At 44.8% G+C, this 24,392-nt stretch overlaps 2 protein-coding genes across 4 annotated transcripts; one reads left to right on the plus strand and one right to left on the minus strand.

Moving 5' to 3' along the window:
* The first annotated feature begins 2,135 nt into the window (after nucleotides 1–2,135).
* On the plus strand, nucleotides 2,136–5,309 carry LOC117652525. The gene is made up of 3 exons (XM_034397493.1): nucleotides 2,136–2,681; nucleotides 2,971–3,083; nucleotides 4,322–5,309. The coding sequence occupies exons 1-3, from the start codon at nucleotides 2,608–2,610 to the stop codon at nucleotides 4,492–4,494; spliced, it is 360 nt and encodes a 119-aa protein (XP_034253384.1). The 5' UTR covers nucleotides 2,136–2,607; the 3' UTR covers nucleotides 4,495–5,309.
* On the minus strand, nucleotides 5,190–19,889 carry LOC117652524 (tetracycline resistance protein, class E-like). 3 transcript variants are annotated; one of them, XM_034397490.1, is made up of 10 exons: nucleotides 19,826–19,889; nucleotides 17,790–18,073; nucleotides 16,345–16,545; nucleotides 15,262–15,563; nucleotides 12,668–12,810; nucleotides 10,584–10,685; nucleotides 9,967–10,104; nucleotides 8,958–9,041; nucleotides 7,991–8,147; nucleotides 5,190–6,179 (listed from the first exon to the last, which is right to left on the minus strand). In XM_034397490.1, exons 2-10 carry the CDS (start codon nucleotides 18,039–18,041, stop codon nucleotides 6,026–6,028), a joined length of 1,533 nt encoding a protein of 510 aa, XP_034253381.1. In that variant the 5' UTR covers nucleotides 18,042–18,073; nucleotides 19,826–19,889; the 3' UTR covers nucleotides 5,190–6,025. The 3 variants fall into 3 exon arrangements, with proteins under 3 accessions (XP_034253381.1, XP_034253382.1, XP_034253383.1); XM_034397491.1 differs by lacking the exon at nucleotides 16,345–16,545; XM_034397492.1 differs by lacking the exon at nucleotides 19,826–19,889 and having other exon boundaries at nucleotides 16,345–16,596; nucleotides 17,790–17,912.
* Between the last annotated feature and the right edge of the window lie 4,503 nt (nucleotides 19,890–24,392).

A 24,392-nucleotide genomic window follows, 5' to 3' on the forward strand; every position in this document is an offset into this window, starting at 1 on the left:
GGCGCCACCTAGCGGCAGGTCCCTGAAACGTAACTCCAGGCGGCTGCAAGCAAGTGGACCAAACCATGTGAGAAGTGATTGGTCCACAGTTTGCATTCAACAAGCTCCCTCAACATAACAACTGCCAATATCATAATGCTTTGATGCGCGACGTTTGATTTTGTATATCTGGCTTTGTATTAGTCAGCCTAATCTTAATTTTATGACTTCCCTCATTATGAAATTTCAGACTGGGTACAAATATTCAGACCAAGCACGGTCTCAGACTGCCCTGTCTGACATCTCAGACAAAAGTTATGAAATTTCATAAAAAGGTCTTAATTGGTGTTTCATAACGTCAAGTCTGAAAAAAGTTGTCTGAATTTTCAGAATTTTTAACAGTGTTGTTGGGGCTTATTCTTCATTTGTTTTAAGCTTCATTGGAATATCCTATACGAAGAAATCATATGTAGACATTTGAGCATGTTACGTAGGTGCAAATTTAATGCATACCTTACGATGCACTGTTAAAAATTATGTTGTGATTTAGCAGTAAATATGTTGCTAATTTTCTTAATGATCATAGTTCTTTTCAAATGACTTTCGTTGTCTACTAACGAGTTGCGTCGTTCGTCCACAAGATGTTTGTAAACCGGTAGACAGCCTTATTTGCATCAATTTTTATTGCCGATTAGGTCACAGACCTAGTAGAGTCCCGGTTACCCCGCAGTAACCACTTCTTAGATTGTCCGGGTTGTTTGTACGCAGCAAAATATTGTTTTGAAACAGCATAAGTCATTAAAATAATTAGCAACGAATTCGTCGTTTTATAACAACCAAACTTGTTCACAAACAACAGCGTTGTCGAGGTTGGTAATTGTGTTGTTGTTGCTGTTATTACCAGTTTGACACATCATCGTAATACGTGTAAAAAAGTGCGTAAGAAAATGAGCGTGTAGATGGCGCGCTCACGGTTCTGTGTGGGGCGCTAATGATTCGAAACTTTGAAGATATTAACCATCGAAGCTTTACAAAGTGAGGAAGCCTCACATTATGAAGTATTTTGAGCATACGTAAGCTTTTAAAGAAATTAGTTCGTATTTTAAGAACTATTGCTTGCTACGCACTAAATGTCATGGGACTTTTTTTGTCCCACGATTTATGGAATTTTAAGCACATCCAACGCTGATACAATTTTGTTCCCGCCTGGCGACACATTTTGTCCGACGCCTGCTGCAAATTGTACTTTCACTAGACAATTTGTCCCGCCAGGCGGACTCAAAATTGCATCACCACCGGTTGTGCTTAAAATTGCATCATTCATGGGACAAAAAAAAGTCCCATGACATTTAGTGTGTACAAGGAATAATTTCAGCTTACTTCTTATGTTCAAACTACTGCGTAAGGTTTTGAGCGCTTTGATTAGGGGCCGTTTAGCGTCACACTTTTTAGAGGGAAGGGACTGAGAAATTGTGACCAAATGTGACGTGACGTGGGAGAGAGAGAGAGAGATGATGTCATTGTGACATCACACTTAGAAGCAGTGTGAAATTGCCAAATACAAAAAGAGTGAGCCACTTTAAAATAAACTGAAATCCGCAATCCCCACCTTCTTCAGCTCGAACACTCTCATTCCAGGAACGTCACGTGACATTGAATCGACCGCGACAGAATGTCACATTCGTTTGGATGTAAACTAGCTAATTTTTGGCCGATTCGCACCCTAACGAATGTGACATAGTGCTTAAACGAACCTGACATTTTGTCACGTTCGTTTCAACGTGATGAGAGTGAGTTTTCGTTGCCTTGAGTATTTTTCGATGCACTTTGCTCAGATGTTTTCGAACAAGTTAGCGTGCGACCAGATTTCTCGATATGCAATCAAATCGTTGTGTAATCTCAATCAAGGCACCTAATCTAGACGAGCTATTTGCGTACCTATCCCTGTGGCCAAGAACAATGATTTGGACTCATGTGACGTCGCGGGGGGAGGGCCGACCTATCTTCCATATGACCTTAGGGAGGGGGGGGGGGGTCTAAATAGTGACTTTTTTGGGAAATGGTCGAAAAATGAGCCTGAAAAGTGTGACCTCATATTTGAACGGCCCTTTACCGTGTCTTGCTATTTGTCCCCATATGTATGATTTCATGGTTTCTATCCTGCCAGAGAATAGTCCTGAATTTGTCACTTAGCACAAGGAGAGAATCTGCGCTGCACGGCAAAAACTGTTGATGTTTTTACCGGGTATACGCTGGAAACTAAAGCGTAACGTTACCCTGTTTTCTAGCGTTATCACTTTACGCTTGAAATCAAGCGTAACAGGTTCATTCGGCAAGATTTCACCTTTACCTTATGGTCGAGTCTCTTGCAACAGATATACTTTGCAACTCACATAGTTGGACTCCACACACACAATCACAAGTTTCTCAAATTTAATTTGGAATATTTTTCTTTTCTGCAGTGAACGTGGGAAAAGCAGAGCTATTTTTCCATACTTCAATTTTCAGATTCTGTTGCAATTATTGCTCATAGCAGACGTGTCGAGGTCCGGAGCAACTGCGCATCCTGAGAGCTGAAGGACCTGGAAGGTCACTGCTTTCTCTTAGGTTGTGAAACTTGCCTTGCAAATGACCATCGAACGGCAAGTATGTGTTTCAAACGTTATCACGCAGTATTGGCAATGCTGTGAACGGAATTGCAGGTATAGTCGTTCCACATTAGTGCTAGTATTTTTTTTGGATGAACGTCATCGTTTTACTGTGTATGAAGTGTTCTATTGACTGGACTGTGCATGCTGGAGGGGGGCCTAAGGTGCGTTCGGACTGGCTGGTGGACTAGCATGCACGTGCAGGTTTAAATCCTGTCAGAAACGGCAGTTATTCAGAGAGTAGTGGTACCTTCCGCGCATGGTTGTTGTGATTTGACATTTCAGGCTTCTAAATTCAGCCTTTGCATTCCCGCTTTGTTCATTTGTTTGACGCGTGTTTCAGGTACTGCAGCCCCGTCCAAGTCTTCGGTTGTCTCCGTAGAGCAGTTGCTGCAGGATTGGAGCGACGACGACGGCGAGCAAGAGGCAGCCAACAGTCTCCCTGGTGGAAGGCGGGTAAGTACTGTCGTTCCTCTCGTCAACATTCCGCACACGAGAAGAAAAACTTCGAAGAAGTGTTCAACTGTGTGCGATAGGCTGCATTCGGCAGCTGCAACCAAGAGCTACGACCGGGACATTTGCACACTGTTAAATAAGGTTGTTACATGTCAACAATACAATTACTAGCCTCGATGACGCTTTTTTTGTTTTTAATAAACAGGTTGCCTTGTTGTAAAACGACAAAGTCGTTCACTGTGTAAAAATTTATTAAAATTCAGACAGAAAGTGGAATTGCTATTGCCGTATTTGTGTAGGTGAAATTTATGTACAATTTTGCACATAAATCTGGTTCAGGTTCATAATTACTTCAGCAGAATATGTATCAGAACATATTCAACTGTACACACACTTAATTCTCATGGACTTTTTTATGTATAGTTATGCATGCACAGATAGGTTTATAAGGTATGCATAATATTATTCTTTCCTTATGAACGTATCTGTGCATGCATAGCATAACTATGGATTAAAAATGCACAATTATGCATTTAAAAAGTTCGTAAGAATTTAGTGTGCATACTTACTTATTCACAAGTATGGCAATGTACCAGCGTAGTCGTTCTCTTACAAATATTCGGCGTTGCTTTCAGCCTTTTTCGATTGCAGCTATCGAATTCAGCCCAGTCGAGAAAACTTAATCACCGGAACAAAGTTTTCGTGCACTTAGCATATTGCAAATTTCATGGCAAATGATAAATGATCATTTGAAATTGGTCATGATGTTGGGGAATTGCAGATTTTCTACCGTCCCGTCCCCGTCACCACGGCATTTTGTTTTAATTAGACAAATGTCCGACGACAATTACGAAACTGTGCGATACAAAATACATTAATTGCATCTGACGAGCCATGATTCGCGTATTTAGTTGGGCAAGGAAAGGAATGTACTCTGGAAACTCAATGCAGTGCGTGCACTGAGATTCCAAACGCTTAAAGTATAGCGCGTATGGGGCAATGCACTGAGATGTCGCACACCATTCGTGCAATGCCACAGCCAAATTGCACCTTACGTGCAATGGTTCGCGAAAATGCCCGCCCAATGCAATGCATGGGAGTGGGAAGGCATTTGCATTTCATGTGCAATGAAAAAGCATTGCACCAATTGACGCTATATGTAGCGTTTGGATTTGATAATTGCTTGGCACACCACTGTATTTGCAGAGCATGTCAGATGACCGTGTGCAACTTTCCAGGTCGTCGGCTGGTGCACCTACATCGGTTGCTCCGAGGGGTTCGCGTGCTGGGAGGACTACGTGGAGCACTACACGAGCCGCCACGCTACGACGCCGGGAAGCCGTTGCCCGCTGTGCCTGCAGCCCACCCATCAGGAATCGTCACAACGACGCCACAGCTGGGGCTGCAGTAACTGCGCTGCGACGTTCCTGGACTTCCTGGCACTTAAGTCCCACTGGACCCAATTCCACGGCTGCAATCTGCGCTTCAAGCGTTGCCTGCCGGGAAGGCGCCTGGTAGCCGATCAAGATACCGAGTGAGCTCGCGCTGTCGTCGACCAGTGCGGTCAGCGCAGAACGTGCTACAAATGCTATGCGTCTCTCTAGGACAATTCTGCCAAGTCGGTCTGTTTATCAGTTCTGCTCCTACGCTCGACGTCTTCCGAAATTTCTTTTGAGAATTTAATTTTGTCTCATCCAAATGATGTTTTTGGTGCTCATGTATCCATTGTTACTTCAGGACTTGTTTGTGCCTGGATTACATGGGGCCCCCGTCTTTTCGTGTTTATTCGTGTAAGGTGAAATTTCACGTTACACGGTGAAAGGAAAGTGGCTTCCATGCAAATGCGGAACATGCGAATGGTACGAGCGAGTCGTCCAAGTAACAAAGAATAAACGTGTATACTAAAATCACTTCATCTTAACAAAAATTGTGAATTTTTCAAAACTACTTGAGAAATCGAAACAGTTGTGACTTGGTCACTTTTATGAGTTTTGTGGGATAGAAGTAACATAAAAGTACTTGAGAAATTAATACAACTCAGTGGGTGGTTTTGGTCAATTTGATATAAGTATTGTGGGATATGGTGTTAAAAGTAACGTAATTAAATAAACATTATATATCAAACTTTATTCGTAATAACTTTGTATTCCTGAGTAACCAAGAACTTATGAAGCAAGTCAGTAAAAAAGGTTGAGAAACAAACCAATTAAAACGCACTTTCGAGTATCCAGAGTTTTTCCATGAATGCCATCAACCTCTCCCTACCTCGACAAAAACGCCCCGTACCATTATCGTGGTTTTCACTAGATACAGCTCATCAAAAAGTAAATTTCAGATTTTCATTTTCGCTAACAAAGCATGCCCCTTCCCCTAAAACTATTACTGTAATTTTCCCACAGAGCACAATGAAGAAAACTCCTTCAAATGCACGTTGCCCTTTTCACCGTGACTTTTCAGCCACAAGACGCACACTTAACAGTAAAGGGCAATTTTGATACTGGATTTGGGTGAAATTCGTGTCTGCACTGGAAACATTTTTGGCACGTTACCAATTGCTTATAGACAAAAGATTGGACAGAAAACTAACCAATCTTTCAATGGAAAAATTGGAGTTTCTAATGTCAGTAGCGACAGACGAATTTCTTTACATTACTACGCCAATTCTCAGTACTTCACCACACAAATCTGTCACAGACAAATTTGTACGAAATATGACGAAAATTGTCATACTTAACTGAGAAGTCTTCACCTTCGCTGCGCAGTCATAACACTGGGGTTACTGTTACTATTGCGAAGAGAACGCTCAGTAGGATATTGGGAGTGTGGTTTCCCACAACCAATTTGCTTTTAACATAGATTCTACGTCAAGGGTAATCTTCTTACCCCGCGAACGATCTATTATCAGTCTTTTGTAACAGCGCGCTGCTAGTTTCGTCGACCCTTTATAACCGAACCACGCGGTTTTCGAAAGGTTCGCTGCCAACGTCTGTTGTGAATGAGCCTTCAAAAGCCGCGTTTGCAACTCCATTCATATCGTCGTTCTCCTTCCTTCTCTTGGCCTGCCGGGCCTCCGTCCACTGCAACCACCAGATGGCACTGCAACAGAAACAACGGGTTCAGCTCTTCGGAGGATAGTCTTCAGGCTCATGCCAGGCATGCCAGGTTACACTCTCATTACTCTCATTCCAAAAACGTGACATCACGTTGAAACAAATGTGACATTGTGTCACGTTCCTAAGATCATTGTGTCAGATTCGTTCTAAGGTGAATAAGGTAATTTATGGCTGATTCACGTCCAAACGATTGTGACACAGTGCTCAAAAAAAAAGTGACCCTTCGTCACACTCATTCCAACGTGATGACACGTTGCTGAAATGAAAGGGTAAGTGTACCACTCTGCAAACTGAAGTGCGTACTCAGTATGCGTCTGCAGATGCATACTCAGCTGAGTACACATCATGCAGATGCATACTTGGATGAGTTAGGTATGCATCTGTAGGTATGTACAAAGCCAAGTATGTATCTGTAGATCTGTACACGGCCAAGTATGCATCTGTAGACGCATACTGAGTGCACACTTCAGTTTGTAGAGTGGTACTACGTCTTTAAAATGCTTCCTCTCTGGTGTAGCTGTGATTTCAACATTGTTCAGCACTGAAGAACCAAACGTGGTCTTGACCACACCAGTGGTGCGGTCTGGACCACGTTTGGTTTTTCAGTGAGTGTTTCCAAATGTTTAAGGAGCACACCTCCTGAACGGTTATTCATTGTTTGGGCTCATTTTGGATGGGAGAAAATCAAGACAATTTTTTTTCGAGCTAAGTTAAAGGGTATACTCGCAGAGACTACATCTATTTGGTGACTCTTTTCGGGAAATCTCAACTTTCAGAGCAGTATAAAGAAAATGAATAAAAGTCCTCCTACCCAAAGTTTTCCAACGAAAGCTGTGGTGTAGCCATTTTTCGCTTCTTTTATTACTACTGCTTTGAAAGTTGAAGCACGCTTAGCTTCAAACTGAAGAAATTCTTCCATAAGTTAGACACCTGGATCATAGCTGTATTATAAATAGTGCTTATAAAACAAAATGCTTCTCAAATTTTAAGAATTTTTTTAAAAAAAAAAACCATGTCTGTTGGTTATGTTTTCTGTCCTGCTTGTGCCACGCTTTGTATATGAGGCAGGGAACTGAAAAATGTCGAGACCATTATATTTAGTTAAAATACGGCAGTGGCATGTTGTGCACACTGAAATTTGTAGAGTCGGACATCTCACCAATTTTCGGCGGTACACAAAGTATCGCCAAAAGGAGGGTCGATCATGAATGTATCGCCGAAAAAAAGGGCTAACCTACCAAAGAATCACCGAAAAGAAGGTCAAACAGCAGCAAGAGTGGCCCCTATGTTTTCCAGGACGAAATATCACCTTTTAACGGCGTTACATAAAGGTGTCATCCTTTTGTTCGGCGATGTAAAGTATCACTCTTTTTTCGGTGATCAATGTATCACCTTTTTTCGGTGATAAATGTATCACCTTTATTCGGTGATACGTCAATGTATCGCCTTTTTTCAGTCAGTCAGTTATGTCTCACTCCTCGCAGGGTGGGAAGTATCACTTTTTGATTTTCAGCATAATACTCCGAACCCGCAACATTTATGCTACATTTGGGATAAATTTGAAGAATATAACATTTTCAGTAGACTCTCCCCTAAAGCGTGTCAATGCACGCCGTTAAAACGCGTGCAAACCTTGTTCTGACGAATTAATGTGACGTCACAGCACTGAGAATCCAAACGCTATGAGTACAGCGTCAATTGGTGCAATGCGAAAGCATTGCACATGAAGTGCAATGCCATTTCCCATGCATTAGCATAGGGCCTTTTCGGGAAGCATTGCACCAAAGATCTCACCAGTAAAGGAGCATCCCGAGCGTGTAGACCCCGCACGAAATGTACAAGTAGGCGCCGGGATGCGAATCGGCCGTGGCGCTGTACAGCTTGCTGTATAGGGTGACGAACACGAGTGGAATGATGGCTTCAACGACGGCCAGCGATGACATCACCTTGCCTGCCAAATGAAGTAAACAGATCTGTAGCTGTCGGACACAACAGCGTATCTACCATGCGATTCCCTATGAACATGCGTTGTTATGACAGATGACCACTCAGATTTCAACAACCACTACAATGGGACGATTTTAACGGGAAATGCCTTGCAGTTCTCAACGCCACGGCTGCAACGCACTAAATATCGCTGGGGATGTGACGTCATAACCGTTACAATGTGCATGTTGACACGTCCGTTTTGTCACGACATGTTGATCAAGGCAACATTCACATTCTAACGAATATGATGTCACATTCGTGGATAACATGTTATGTAAAGTAGTTTATTTTCACTTCAAAGCGCTTAAAGATATTTTGATTAATAACCGCGTTTCTTTGAGGGCCTTGTTTTTCGGAAGTTGGTGCGCAGGAACATGTTAGTCATAATTTCTATATTACAATATACAATATATAAGGTAGAAAGATTTTACATTCTACGACAGGTTGAATGTTACGAAATCGAAGCATAGAGCATAGCGTTATAATTACAATCATACGTGAATTCCTAAAATTACGTTAGATAAAGGTTAAGCGGCCTGGGCGGGTCGAAACTGGCTTCGCTCAACCCATGATACAAATTTCTGTGTGGCGTTAAAAAAAACTACTCTTGTCACTCGGTGAAAACGGAACCTGGTTTTCCCAGCAACTCCCTGGAAATCGCCCATGTCTCTAGCATAGGCTTCCGGGGAAAACTAGGTTCCGTTTTAACCGTGCAGTTTGCATACGTGTGACTTATTGAGCTCAAACATTTGTGGCTTGCGGTAAATCGTACCCAGTTCCTCCGTGTCGACAAGCTTGGTGGCAATGCCTCGCATGGTGATGAATCCTCCTGCGCCCAAGATGCTTGCTGCATACACTGAGAAACAAAATAGATGCGGCGTGAGAAGGAAATACCTAGAAATGAGAACATCTGCTTCCTGTTTCAAGAAACTCGAACTGTGTTTTGCTGCGCAATGTAAACAGGTTTAGTAAGCGTAAAAACAACAACTTAAAAAAACTTGAGAAAAATTACTATTTATTTTTAATTTTTGAGGTATAAGGAATATTGAGATAGGGGGGAAAAAGCTGGCTTCGAACAGACAAAGAGGCAGACGAAACGGGGGAAAGTCTGCTGTGGACAAGAATCCGGTCTTCTCCAGCAAATGGCCCCGGCCACACGGAAAAGGAAACTTATTGTTCCCAACCGAGGCAGTCACGAAGGAGTGCGCACTCGCAGAAAAATCAGGTCACCCGTCATAGCACGAGGGTGTTTTCACTCTGAATTTTCACCTGCAGAGTATTCGCATTACGCTTTATTACGCAAAATAGGTGCAATTACTATTCACAGTGACGTAATAGGCGAAATTCTCCGAATTTAACCAATCTTTCAAGTTGTTTTGGGCTGCTTTACACTAAATTATGATAATTTTGTGGCGCAACAAAGCGTAATAGACGTAAAAGTCAGGTCGCAGGTTTTGATAGTGCATACCCCCTCGGGTTAAGGTCATATGGAAGATACTGTAGGTCGGCGCAACCGAGATGCATTCTGGGAGACCGGGTCTCCCAGCATGCATCTCGAATGCGCCGACCTATCCTCCATATGACCTTACCTCGGGTGCCAGGCTCAACAGTCCACAAAGGCCAGCTTACGCTGGCCTAGGATGAATCACCTACGCAGGTTATGTTCCAACACCGGCTTTGCAGGTGCACGCACGTCATTTTCCTCGTGAGTTTAAAAGTGTCCAGGTTTAGGTTGGGACTCGTATTTCTCTCCTAAGCGAAGGTAAAGTCCAAGCACTCACCCACGTAGACCGCCCAGTCCGTCGACGCCAGAGCGAATACGGGTGAGGTAAATGCATTGCATCCAATGGCTATGATACCTATTAGGCAATCGCTCATGTGGAGCCACTTGGCGAAGACTGTTGTGGCCACAAAGCATCCTTAAAGAGAGATGTTACCACAAGTTAGTATCGGTTAGCATGGCATTCCCTACGTATTGCCATCACTGAAAATGAAAGAGTCATAAACTAGGGACTAAAATTTGGCGTGGAACGTAGGGCAATCAACTTCGAAAAATTTTGTACACCGTTATTTCAAATTCACGTTATTTCAAGAGTGTTTCGATGCTTTTTCGTGGAACTTCACATTATTTCGCCATATTTCGTTATTTCAACGTTACTTCGATGTCATTTCAACGTTAATTCACGGTATTTCCAGGGAAACGTACACCAAAATTCAAGTTGTTTACTCCTCGGCGTAGAATCATGTCACTGCCCAACCTTGTGTGATAATACTACTCAGCTATCTGGGTAGCAGATACAACCTTTTATCACCCATCTTAAGCCCCTAATCTTCGCCCAAAATCTGGTATTCATCAAGACTCTTCAATTCTCAGTTATAAGGGTTTGCGAGCACTTGCCAACGGAGTCGATGATCCCGGTGAACGTGAAGAAGGCGCTAACCTGGAGAGTTTCCCACTTGAAGCGTTGCGTTAGGTACAGGAAGATTACAGACGACTCCCCTGGCCAACAGAAAAGGCTTCACATGACCCAGCGGGGAAGATCCAATCCAGCAGAGCGATTCTCACGTTTCGGGGTAGTTTTGGCGTCTCTGATTTGCCGAAAGTGAGAAATATCCGATTAAGTTTTTTTTATTATTGGGGTCCTGGATGATACTAGAGTTGTGGCAATGGTATTTATAGTAAAGACCTTGTACTACCTTCGTAAAAACATGAGCCATAAGGTATTCCCATACGTTTTAGTGGGTGTTTTGATCACGGAAATTACGTTATCACGGAAGTTACAAAGTGTGAAAATCGGCTTTAACGGCTGACTCGGGCTTGCTGTGGCTTAAAAGTCGTTCCAGGGTCAAATGATACTCTAAGCCCGACATTTAAGCGGAAAATTTTTTCACCTAGTGCTGCTGCAACATTGGGTAAAGGGTGCCACGGAAGTTACAGGTAATTGTTGATACACGCCATTTTATAATGCTCTAGCCCGCTTTGAGACCGTGTACAGCATCTTAGGTTTCCGCGACCCATGCAATTATGTCCCAGGGACTCCACTTTGATGGCTTGTGTCATGGAAAGTTAAAAGTTTGGCTTGGGGAGAAGTCCAGAGCTGCCTTTTCGAAATTTGTGTAGTGAAATTGAATATACGGTGGACATTTTTCGTTGCAGCATAAGTACCTTTGAAAGAAGTCTGGCGTATTGGTCTTCGATTGAAATTAGCTCGAGACATGCCAAGCTTCGAATCCCCATCGACAGTTGGCAGCATTTTCTAACCACACCGCCACACTGGGGGCGGAAAGTTCGAGTTTGTTCTCTTTGAACAATCACGGAAGTTACATTTAGGGTATTCCAAACGCTACGTAGACCAATCCAACGAACGTGAACTTTACGAAATGTGTGCGTTCAGTGGGCAATGGCCCTCCCTAACATCAGAAACAAACCCCATGTCGATATCTGCGCTCGTTTGGGCACAGGAGTCAGAAGAAACGAAACTACCCCGAAACGTGAGAATCGCTCAGCAGTCACTGACAATTGAGTGGTTCGACTCATGACCAAATTATGGCATGACGAAACGTCACGCAAAAGATCGGAGTGATAAGAAAGCTACGCGCCGATATATGACGTGAATGTACCATGTCGGCGTGTCATGGGAAAAGTCATGCCAAAAACCGGTCTGACGGGAAATTCACGCCGCACAATTGGCGTGACTTTGGAGTCACGCCAAAACATTGGCGTGACTTCCCAGTGTCGCCGATTTGTGAAATGGCTTTTCTTTCACGCCATTTCTGTCACGCCAGCAGCATTGAAAATGCATTGAAAACACTGAAAATTGAATGGTCGGACGCATGGCAAAATTATGGCGTGACAATAAGTCACGCCAAGAATTGGCGTGACAGGAAATTCACGCTGAAAAACAGCATGACGTGTACGTCACGCCGTCATCGGGCATGAAAGTACCATGTGAATTGGTGTGAACAATGCGTTTTATGAGAAAAGTCGTGCCAAAACCCGGCAATGGCGTGAATTTCAGAGCCACGCCGATTTTTGGCACGAAGTCACGCCATTTTCAGTGGCGCGACTGAAGAAGGAAAGCAGGGAAGGGATGACGGGACAGTTTAAACATAATTGGGGGTTTTCAATTCATAGTCGTATTTGTACTGGGTGATTTAAGGCGGATTGATATCTGCAGGAAAAATTAAAACTTGAAAAGGCAGCGTGCCGCAAAGGGGACACTCTGAAAACCTTACGAACTATTTTGGGCCTTGAAAAGAGAAGCAGCGTGCCATAACAAAGTATTTTGAGCACACATTAGCTTTAACAAAATACTTCGTAATTTACGAATTATTTCCTCGTATAATTGGTTTGTACTTTTTATGCTCAAAATACTTCGTAAGGTTTTAAGGGTGAAAATGATGCAGAGATGAGACTTATAAATACACCCAAAATACACCAAACGAGCTGCTTTGTGTTTCGTTCCGCGTTTCCTCGCTTACCCACAACAGGGCCCAAGAGTGCGAAGTAGAGGAGGGCGACCATGTACAACTGCAGGCGGCGCGTGCCGGGCCTCTTCTTAAGACTCACGGTGACGGTATCTTTCACGTGGTGCCAGTTGAAAAAGTCAGCCAGGAGGCTTACTCTGGTTGCAGAAACAAGCGCAAAGCATACTCTACAAACTCAAGAATGTACTAAGCATGCTTCAGGTGTGCCTTCAGTGTGCCTGCAAGTACACTCCACCTGTACCTGGCATGTATACTCCACGCTGGAGCATGCTTGCTAAGTACACGCCAGGTGTCGCATACCTGCAAGTACACTGCTGCTGAGGTCCCCTTCCTTCGGCATGTAAAGCAGAGCAACAGTGTCAATGTACTTGCAGGTATGCACCACCCGGCGTGTGCTTGGCTCGCGTGCTCCAGTGACGAGGTTTCATGTCAGGTTGGCTCCAGGTGGCTCCAGGCTTGCTTCAACCTGAAACATGCTTAGTTCACAATTGAGATTTTAGACTGTTGTCCAACTATAAGAGCGCATAACAATTCTGGCTGAGACAGCTGGAACTGGAAACTGAATTGAGCAAATTTAAACACAGGTCCGTAATATCAATTGTTCCTTTTTTATTTTAGGTTGGCTTCTTTCAAGCTTAAAAGGTAAGTGTGAGATCAGTGCACACATTTTAGTAAGTGCTCTACAAATGTACTCAGTACATTTTACTGCTGTGTGTGTAAGGAAGACTTAAGTTTCATTTCGGCAGTGTCACTCGAAGTGGTCTGAGGGGTCTGAGACCACTGGTCTCCTAAAACGTCTTCCGTTCTTCTTCTCAAACAAACACATGTTCTCTTCGTGCAATTTCTGTAGGATGAAGAATGAATCACCTCAGATGTAGGGGTACACTCTACCAAAAATGTCCTGTAAATGCCGTTAATTTATTACCAGTTTTCACTGTAGGTCAATTCACAGCGTTTGCTGTGAACTAGTTCACGGCGTTCACTGTGATCTCGGTTACAGTGTTCACTGTGATCTGGTCCCCAGTAAACACTGTGAGTTTGACGCCGCTGAGCACCGAAGTACTGCAAATCAGGCTCCAATTCACGGCGTTTACTGTGGCCCGATCACAGTGAACACTGTAACCAAAATCACAGTAAACGCCGTGAACTAGTTCACAGCAAACGCCGTGAATTGCATAACAGCAAACATTGGTAATAAATTAACGGCGTTGACAGGACATTTTTCGTAGAGTGTAAGTTGGGCAAGAAAAGTACAGCAGAGTAAGAAAAGAACACCCTCCTGTGGCCAACTGCAGAGATCCCGAAATCTATCTGACAAAGATTTCACGTTCAGATTTTTGTGTTGAGTTGAAATAACTGGAGTACAAATCCAAAGGCCATACTTGAGTATTAAGGCGATACAATTGAGTATCGCCAACAAACTGCATAACGAAAAATCTTTGCCTTAAAAACGGCGATACCGCCAAAGTTCGGCTATACTGTCGAGTATCAACAGACAGAATATGGCAACAAAGAGCTACTATAATCCCTGAGATTTGCTAAAAATTTAATTGCCAAATCTTGGCATTACTCTTAAGTGTCGCCAAATTTTTGGCGTAACTTTTGTGTATCGCCGTTGTAAAGGCAAGATATTTGGGCAAGGCGTGTTTTTTGGCGATACTCAGACTGTTCGAAATTAGCTACCAAATCTTATGGAGTAAAACTCTATAATCACGTCTATGGAGACTCCGTTTAGTTTCTGTCTTCTTTTTTCGGAGAGATTTTCTCAGGGCTAAAACAAATTTTCTTCGGAGCATTACTTGAGTCCCGATGGGAGGTAATGCATGTCTCTTCTCAGATATGTTCATGAGGGCTTCGCCGAAGCATTCTTTAGCCTGAAATGGCCAAAGAAGGGACCATCTCCCTCTAATCTTATTAGACTTATATCCTGTAGGTATTCCTTAATATTATGAAAACTGAGCTGAAAAAGGAGGGGGTCGCCTTTCGCTCATTCTTTTCCTGGTTCCAAACCCTTTTTCCCGTGATTTCCTGAAAGTGAAGCACGCATTTTTGTGCAAAATTCAGAAACTTTTCGAAGATATTCCAGAGTTTGCTTTCATAGAGAGCTCCATGCGGATGGAAGTTTGGGAAAAACTCCATAAATTTTCCAGTATTTTGGGAGGGGGAAATTTGTGACAGTGCAATTGCATCGCCAAAATTGATACTAAAAGTATTCCCTTTGGAATCAGAGTGTGATCGAGGAATGGCTGGCAAATCGAGGTATCGGCTCCAGAATGGTGTCCCTTTTTCCCCCTGTATTTTTCAACACTGTAAGAAATTAATGGGGACTTTACGGAGCGACCTCTGAGAAAAATAATATTGCTTACAATTCTTCGTAAATAAACGAAGAATCGTCGAGAACCTTTAGGAGTTTACGTAGACTCCGTGACTTCGAAGAAACTCACTAAACCTACCAAGAATCTTCGTGAATTTACGAAAGTTCCTACGTAATTTTCTTTCCAGAGGCCCGTTTGTAAATCCCGGAGATTTGTCTTTACAGTGCACCCCAACTTACCCCTGCCGGTTGCCAAGCATCGGGCCTTACGAACCCCGGCGGCCGCGGCACAGGGGGCTCGGGCTCTGTGAGCCTGTAGTGCGCGTAGGCCAGTCCCAGGCAGCACAGCACTATGTTGAGCACGTAGACTCCCGTGAAGCCCAGAGAGGTGTACGCCACGCCGGACACGGCGGTGGTGACGGTGGCGGCCGCAGACGCCGCCGTGCTCACCATACCGATGCGGAAAGTCCTGTCCTCGCTGTCGCTGACGGCGGCCAGGTACGAGAGGATGGACAGCAGGACGACGGGTGGGTCCCCGAACAGCGAGGGGACTAGGGCCGCGATGGCGCCTCCGACCTGAAAGCAGCGCGAAACCGTTGAAAGTAAGTTCACTGAAATTCAAAGGGTGAGACATCTGACCGATTTTCGGTGATACAAAAAGTATGACCCCAAAAACGGTCATACACAAATGTATGACCGAAAAACGGTCAAAAAAAGGTCAGACATCAGCGAGACTGGCTATTGTTTAGCTTGGGGATATATCAGCCTTTACCCGTGATACACTATAAAGTGTGACCGTTTTCCGGTCATACATCGAAGTATGACCTTTTTTCGGTCTTCAGTATGACCCTTTTTCGTTCGTACATTTTAGTAAGACCGTCTAAGGGGTCAAAAGTCTGACCTTCCTATTTTCAGTGTTGGGAAATCTCTGGAAATGCGATCCGAAGCTCCGTCCAAAATCTACGAAGGTTTCGGTTTCAAACAAAATAAACGATAACTGTCGGTAACTCGTTCAAAATCAAAACACTTCAGGTTTCGGACGAAGAGCGGAGGCAATTGTTAGACAAATTCTCCGGGAATTTCTCGAGGAGTCAACAACTCCCATATTAACTCGTACGCGTAGCGAAAATTAATTAACTCTCTACAGACTTATAAGACCGTACATTGCTATATATACTACCTCTTTAGTACCACATATTTAATTCACTTTACGTACCGCTCGGCTCGAGGTAGTTGTCAACCCCTTTGGAATTTTCACGATTTATGTTTTAGAGCATGAAGTCTCCGAAAATTCCTGAAGAAGCTTCAGGACGCACTTTAGAGATAATTTTCTAATTCATCTTTAACGGTGCCCTACCTCGAGTGGCCAATCGAAGAAGGTGGAGCAAAGCAGCAGCCCGGTGCTGCAGAGGAGGCCCCCGACGAGCGGCGCCAAGAGGAAGGGCTTGCGCCGCCGCCGCCTGTCCATCCAGGACCCCGCGAACATGACCAGGATGACGGGGACTACGGTCTGCAGAGGCGCCTGCCAGACCTGCATGCTGGCAACCACCTTGGCTACCTTCGGGGATTGAGGACAGGAAAGGTTTTAAGGGGGCCAATACAAGTTAAACTTAAAAAAAAAAAAAAAAAACGGAAATTTAGTGGCATTTTGAGACCGCTGCATGGCTACACGGTTTAAGATACCTATGTGGGCTTTCAACATTACAGCACACTAAATTACTTTGTAGGTTTTTCTGCGCGCCAATGCACGAAATTAAACATGCACTTTGTAACGCACGAATTTGTGTGCGAAAATGAACGATTTCGTGCGCGATTATGCAGAAAATCCTGCATTGTTGCGCACAGATTTGTGCGTTACAAAGTGAATGTTTAATTTCGTGCATTGGCGCGCAGAAAAACCTACATAGTAATGAAGTGTGAGTCAATCACGAGGGGGCAACCACTCGTGAAATTAAGAGTCCACCAAATCTTCCCTGCAGAAATCTGAAATCTCACCCCAATAAGGCAAAAATAATTAAATAAATAAATAAACAGCAAAGTTAGGGCGTGAAATAGGTTGAAATGCCGCTTCACCGTGCCTCCGCAACAAAAAACATTGGGTTTTGTCACACTGCCATACAGCCCTCTTGTGACCAAACACGTGCTTTCAACGGGCGAAAGGAGGAGTGCAATCCCCTTTGGAGATTCCCTAAACCAACCAGCAGCACATGGCCCGGCCGGGTAGGTAGATAAAATAAACACAATGTTGTCCCCCCCCCCCTTCCTGTCGAAGGCTCCTTAAACCGCGTCTGGATTTCATGTGTGTCTAAGGTAAAACTGGCTGAATTTACACTACAAACCTAACTGTCTACTAAGTACACACTTACAAATGCATGCTTGCAAGTACACACTTACAAACGCATGCTTATGGCCAAGTACACACTTACAAATGCATGCTTGCAAGTACACATTTACAAACGCATGCTTGACGCATGCAGTTATATGGCGTCAAGCATGCGTTTGTAAGTGTGTACTTGCAAGTAAGCATTTGTAAGTGTGTACTTGGTAGACAGCTAGGTTTGCAGTGTACCCACACGATATAAACGGTTCCTGGTTTTCCCAGGAACTCCCTGGAAATCACCTACACCTTCACCAAAGGCTTCCTGGGAAAACCAGGTGCCGTTTTTACCGTGCAATAAAAATTGTCTCAATTCACTCCAAAATTGTCTCAAGTTATTTCAACATTGTCTCAAGTTACCCCACAATTGTCTTGAGTCACACCACTTCACGGTACATTTGGTGGCGCGGCCGGAGGCGACTCACCTCCGGATACACCGTGTCGTTCTGCACGACGTCAGCGCAAAGCCCTGCGCTGTGGTTGAGGCTGACGCGGCACGCTTTCTGCACAAAGAGGTTCTCGGTGGTGAGCCCCGACAGCACGCCGAGGATGGAGTACAGGATGATGATGGGCTCCACCGTCACGTTGGCGACAATGTGCCTCCCCTTTTGCCACGGGCTCATCTGCGACCACGAGGGTCCCGGCCCCTCCCGCGGGGTGCCGCCACCGCCTGGCATGGCGCCTGATGCCGGCGCCCACGGGGCTGAACCTGTAACAGAACACTTGGTCACCAAATGTTCGGTCGTGGCTTTCAGAATATACACTGTCGAAATTAAATTATTTTCGAATGAAATTTACGAAAACGACTTGAATGGCAGACCTCGCTACAGCGTTCCGACCATAACAAAAGTTGTAGGCCGTCCTTAGCTTACAGAATCTGTCACGAAAAGTTGCAGAATCGAAATATTGTCGATTTTACGGGCAAAACACAAGTAAAAAAAAATTGCAGGTTTTGTGACAACATTTCCATGTTTTAAGTTTTTGCTATTTTCAGCTCTAGTATATGCCTAGCTATTCATAGGAAATTAATTCTTTTACTAGGTTATATCATAAAGTGACCATATACCGCGAAAAAGAAGACAAATCGGAAAATAATTTCCATGTCGCACTTTTTTGCGTTTCGCGCCGCTGTGTGCTGGTTCTTGACTTTTGGATTACTTTTGTTCTTCACACAGCAAGGGCTATTTAAAAGACCATGATTATCAAAACTCATTCACGTTCATCTCGGAAAGACACGTAGGCCTATGACAAACACGATCATTGAGCAAGACAAATACGCCGAGGCAATTCCGTTGCGGCGGAGGCGGCTGGATACGGCAAAATTAGGCAGTGGCGGTCCGGTCCATTTGCTGGTCACACGAGGCGTCAAGACGAGAACGTGCACACTAAATGTTTATGTAGAATTTTGTACGTCGTGATGCACGATTCTAAACCTGCGTGACGTTATGCATAAAATTGTGCAGAAATTCGCATAAATTTGTGCATTTTCACGCATAATATTAGGCAAATTCGTGCAGATGGCACGTACAAAATGCTACATAAACATTTAGTGTGTGGCGTTTTCCGGCTCGCTTATCGCGCCAAATCGGAGAATGTCGAGAGATATCGGGATACCGACGGTTCCTAGATCTCCAATAATCGCGGTTCAGAGATCCTCCAATGGTCACGGTCACGTGACCCTCACACCGCCTTCCTCGGCCGAAAAACCACTCCCAGTTTAATTTTGGCTATTTTCGCTGGCAGTTTATTAAAAGTTCATGGCACTCTCATTCCAGGAACGTGACATCACGTTGAAACGAACGTTGCAAAATGTCACGTTCGTTTGAGTGTGAACAAGAGAATTTTTGGCCGAGTCACATCCAAATGAATGTGACGACACAACGCTCAAACGAACGTGATATTTTGTCACGTTCGTTTCAACGTGATGTCACGTTCCTGGAATGAGTGTGTGTTTGATGTTAAGTCGTTAAGAGGGATTTTACTTTTACGAACAGTGGTAGAAGAGTTGTCGTCGAATTTAAAACATAGAGGCCATACCGGGCCATCCTCACTGAGTGGCAACACTCTAAATCCGAAGGTAATACTCTTGTTTTTAGTTGTTTTTTTGGGGAGGGGGGGCGGCAATAATTGAGTTTTGCCTAAAAACGGCCTTACCGAAAAATCTTGCCATCAAAACGGCGTTACACAAAAGTAGGCCTTTCGTCAAAATTTGGCGGTACAATGAAGTACTGCCAAGATTTGACAATTGACTTAGATCATGTCAGGGGGACTAGTTCTTTGTTTGTTGCCAAATTTTCGCGACACTTTTGTGTATCGCCGTTTTGAAGGCGTGCATGACAGTAAAATCGTGATATCGCGATGTATCGAGCCCTCGCTGTGCTTCAAAATCGAAAATCGTCCGCCTCGATATTAGGGTGATATCGTATCGACCTCGATACATCGAGATATCGCTCGGGCCTACCTCGAGGTGCGCTGGACGGAAGAGGCGGGCTGGCGCTGCTCGCACGGCGTTGTGCGGTCCTGGAACTCGCGCGAAGCACACTAAACTCGGCAGATCCCGAAAATAATCCCGCTGGGAAGAATAGCAACTCCCCCGCCTTCCTGCCCCCTCTCCCCTGTCGGGAAAACGGAGACGAGGCCGGAGCCCGTCTCTGCAGACTCATTCACCGAGTCGTTTTCGACGCTTTGTCTCTCTTGCACTCAAGGCGCGTTCCGGACTGGTGCGAGAGAGCGAGGAAGATTACTCTCGGAACCAGTCTGCTGTGCTGTGCGCGGCACGGCGCATGAACCCACTTAGCCGCTCGCGTAGTGCGGAGTGCGGGAGGGGGAAGGGTAATGCCAAGGGTCAAGGCAGCGCGGCCGCAGTCACAGTCTCACTACTGTGCGAGAGAGCGTGCCAGAGTGAGAGAGGGAGAGAGAGAGAGAGGAGAGAGAGAGAGAGAGAGAGAGAGAGAGAGAGAGAGAGAAGGGAGAGAGACGCTCGGCGGGCGGGCTTGCTGGCCAGCGCACGGAAGAGAATGATGGCGTTTATGTGGATGTGAATCAGAATGTTGAGAATGGATTTAATTGAGGTAATGAGTGTGCACTGGTTTTAATTAGTACTGGCTCTCAGTGTTTGGGTGTTGACTGTTGTCAAAACTTTGAAGTATAAAATGTTGTATGTTAATTGCAGCCAGTAAAGCATGTTTTTTAAAAAAATCGAGTATTTGGTTCATGTTTTCCATTCAATGAAATCTCCTGTTAAAATGATAAAAACATCTAAATTTTAGACAATTTCTTACTTTGAGATGTTGAAAAGTGCCGAAAAAGTTGAGAATTTCAGAGTGAATCAGAACTTAAAGAAGTTTCTATTTTGGTTCCTGTATCATTGTTGCTACTCAACAAACTCAAGTGTCTCGCTGGCCCAAGGTGCAAAGTACGGTTCTTTAAAAGCTGTGTACTTATGGACAATTAAGTGCATGAACTGATTCACGAAAGAGGAAGAAGGCAATAACTAGATTTATCTTCAAATTGAGTTTCTATCTCCTCACGTCGGTTTGAATCAGTGCACCTAATTATTACTTGACTCAATTCCTAGCGGTTTAGGAATCCGCATGGACAACGTATTTAACTCAATTTGACCCCTTTTACGGTCCAAATTTCATCGGATAATGGAGGAACTCAATCGCATTCCACATGAATCCGTTGCACAAAATGGCAAAAGGAGATAACTTGTATTCTAATGAATGTAATTAATGTGTAAAGAGCCTACTCGACTAATCTCCGCCTTTATTTTGGAACACTGGATGAAAAAGGAGGTAACACCAAATATATACCATAGAGCACAAGACTCTACGTAGACTTAGGGCACGGCTCGCCGCGGCTCGGCGGCCAACCGTCAGAGTTCTCCCCGGTGGAAACGCAGCGCTTGTAGAGCGCACCAGAAGCGTTTCTGCCTTGCGGCCCGAATTTGCGCTCTGCCGCGGGCGCATCTATCGCAGAAGCCTTCCAAGAAACTAGCCAGAAACGATAGAACGTCAATGCGAATGTGTGTTGGGCAAAGGGAAATCACTATTGCACGGTAAATCTGGCCCCTTTGGGTTTCCCACCAAATTTGGTTTCTTTCCCCAGGGTTTTTTGGTTTTTTCCCCCAGGACGGCCCCGGGGAAACGGTGAAATTTTCCCAGGACGCCGTGAATTTTTCCCCAGGAGGGGGTTCCGGGGGAATTATCCAAAAGCCGCCAAACCCGGGCGCGTCCTGGGAATTTTGGAGTTTTCCCCAGGGTCCGTCCTGGGAAATTTTCCCCCCTTTCCCTGGGAATCTATCTGGGTCCCCCAAATGACCCCCCAGATCCCCCACCGTGTCGACTTTCACAAGTCTTTGTCATGTAGGGTTTTCATCGCGACCTCACGGGGGTGCCCGATGGACGTCCTCTGGGGTTCCCCCATGACGACGTTTGACCGTGCAGTCTGGACCGCACGGCCCCTACCCAATCCGATGCCGAAGTCCGTTTGTCCTGCGACCAGTAGTTTGGGAGATACGAGGACGTACCACGAGGTCGCCGTCCAGGCAGAGGAGGAAGTGGTGATTTTTTGGAGGCCAAAGTAGCTCTGGCCGCTTTTTCTATCGGGTGCCCGGGACTTCTGACTTCGGATTCGGGTTTTCGGGGGTCTTCAGCTACCCATAGCCGGAAGTTGGTCTCGACAGGTCTCATGGTTTGACCAGGGGGGGGTCAACCGCCCAAAACTGAAACCCTTTTACCTGCCGCCAAAACAACCAATAATCGCCGTCCGGGGCAGTCTGATGGCCTCATCGAGGCCAAACTCGGACTCAGGACAGGCGAAGACCCCCTGCACCCTAATCCAAAGTCAGAAGCCCCGGTGTACAAGTCCCGGACCCAGCAGGCAGTTTAGGGGGCCAGAGCACTTGTCAGGGATGTAGCTCTCTGATGGTCAGGGGTTTACTCGGGTGTGAGGGTTGTAGAATAAGGAAAGAGTCCGGTTACCTTGATACAAGCTCTCAGCACTCCCGACACTTGGTTTGGTCTTTGCCGCTGGCAGGCCCCACACCGACTGCCGAGCGGGGGGTGAATCACTAGTGTACTCATGTGTAAAAATTTGCCCCTAACTCAGTGTACTCACAAGTTCAAAAAGGACAAAAATCACTAGTTTTGCGACTGTTTTGGTGTTGAGTGCCTTTTTAAAACGCAAAATGAAGCCTTAAAATGTTTCCAAATGTAAAAATTTATGAGTAAAACAAGGTGTACTCGGCCGTACTCATGTACTCATGTGTACACTAGGACGCTGAGTGATTCACCCCTCGCTGCCGAGTCCCGGCACGGCTCGCCAGTCGGTTCCCTACCTTCCCGAGCATCTGCCTGCGCTTGCACTTTTTGGCTGGGCGGTCCCCGGGCCCCCCGTGACCACCGTCACACCGGACACCTGATAGAACGGCGGCCAGGGCTACTTTGGCCTCCAAAAAATCACCACTTCCTCCTCTGCCTGGACGGCGACCTCGTGGTACGTCCTCGTATCTCCCAAACTACTGGTCGCAGGACAAAACGGACTTCGGCATCGGATTGGGTAGGTCCGTGCGGTCCAGACTGCACGGTCAAACGTCGTCATGGCGAACCCCAGGAGGACGTCATCGGGCACCCTGTGAGGTCGCCGATGACATCCTACATGACAAAGACTTGTGAAAGTCGACACGGTGGGGGGGTCTGGGGGGGCATTTGGGGGACCCAGATAGATTCCCCGGGAAAGGGGGAAAATTTCCAGGATGGACCCTGGGAACACTCCAAAAAATTTCCCCGGACGCGTCCTGGGTTTGGCGGCTTTTGGATAATTCCCAGGACCGTCCTGGGAAATATTCACGGCGTCTTGGGAATATTGCACCGTTCCCAGGGTCCGTCCTGGGAAATAACCAAATACCCTGGGAATGAACCAATTGGCCTGGGAATCCCAGGGGGCCCAAAATTTTCCGTGTGCTACACTGCAAAAAAAATTCTGAAATTTAAAACATGAAAATGTCTTAAATTTAATAACTTTTGAAATGATGTGAAAAAATCAGAAAAGTTTGTGAAAAGTGCTATACTTTATTACATTTACCAAAACTAAAATGAAAAGTAATAAATAATTGGTAAATTTCAAAAAACCCCTTTTAAAACTTAGGAACTGGGTTGTCAAAATTAAGATTGCCTGCCAAAAATAAAAATTTGGGTTTTTAAAATCCACATGACTGATGACTTTTCATAACTAGATTTTTTGAAACTAACTGATTGAGGTTAAAATTGAACGTTCAGTGATAGCTGTCCCCATTCAACGTAACCCGAAGGTTTAGTTGATTACTTCACGCAAACTGTCGACCAAACCACTTCTCACACGGTATGACCCCCAGTCAGCCGCTGGGTTCAAGGTCAGGTTTCACAGACCTGCCGGGTAGGTGGCGCTTAGAGCGCCGTGTCCGTTCCCGATTAAGAATTTCCTATTTGTATTTCTAAAGAAAATTCTTTTGGCAAATGATACCACTGTTGCCTTAGTAAATGTCTTCTCTAGCCCCTAGCTCAAATTTTTTTTCAAAATATTCCACTGAAGTTGAGAAAAAAAGCACAACCATGTTGCCACTCGCTGGCGTCTGCTGTCGGCCATTAGGTTTGGTCCAGGCACCTCCTCTGTTGCGGCACAGTCGGAAGATGGAAGGGAAAACAAGTATCAGGTCTTTTGGACTCGAATAATTTTTGGGCAAACCCACACTGAAATGTGACACGATGTAAGATGCATTTCAGAATTCTGACATCCACACTCGAAACCCGGGCGTCGGTATAGAGGTTCTTTTCTCCCCCCTTTAGTCAAATTTGTTTATGAATTTTAATAAACCATAATCTATGAATTTTTAAAAAATTTGGCATTAGTTTTTTAAAAGGAGAAAGTTTCTTACTTTTAATAGCAAAAAAAACTTTGTAAACTGCTTCACAAAAATAGTTTCTTTAAAAATTTAAAATGGATTTTTTTTGCAGGCTATTGAATACTGCTTGTAACATGTAGCGAAT

This window comes from Thrips palmi, unplaced genomic scaffold (genome assembly GCF_012932325.1).
Source record: "Thrips palmi isolate BJ-2018 unplaced genomic scaffold, TpBJ-2018v1 HiC_scaffold_7, whole genome shotgun sequence".
In the NCBI taxonomy this organism is placed as follows: domain Eukaryota; kingdom Metazoa; phylum Arthropoda; class Insecta; order Thysanoptera; family Thripidae; genus Thrips; species Thrips palmi.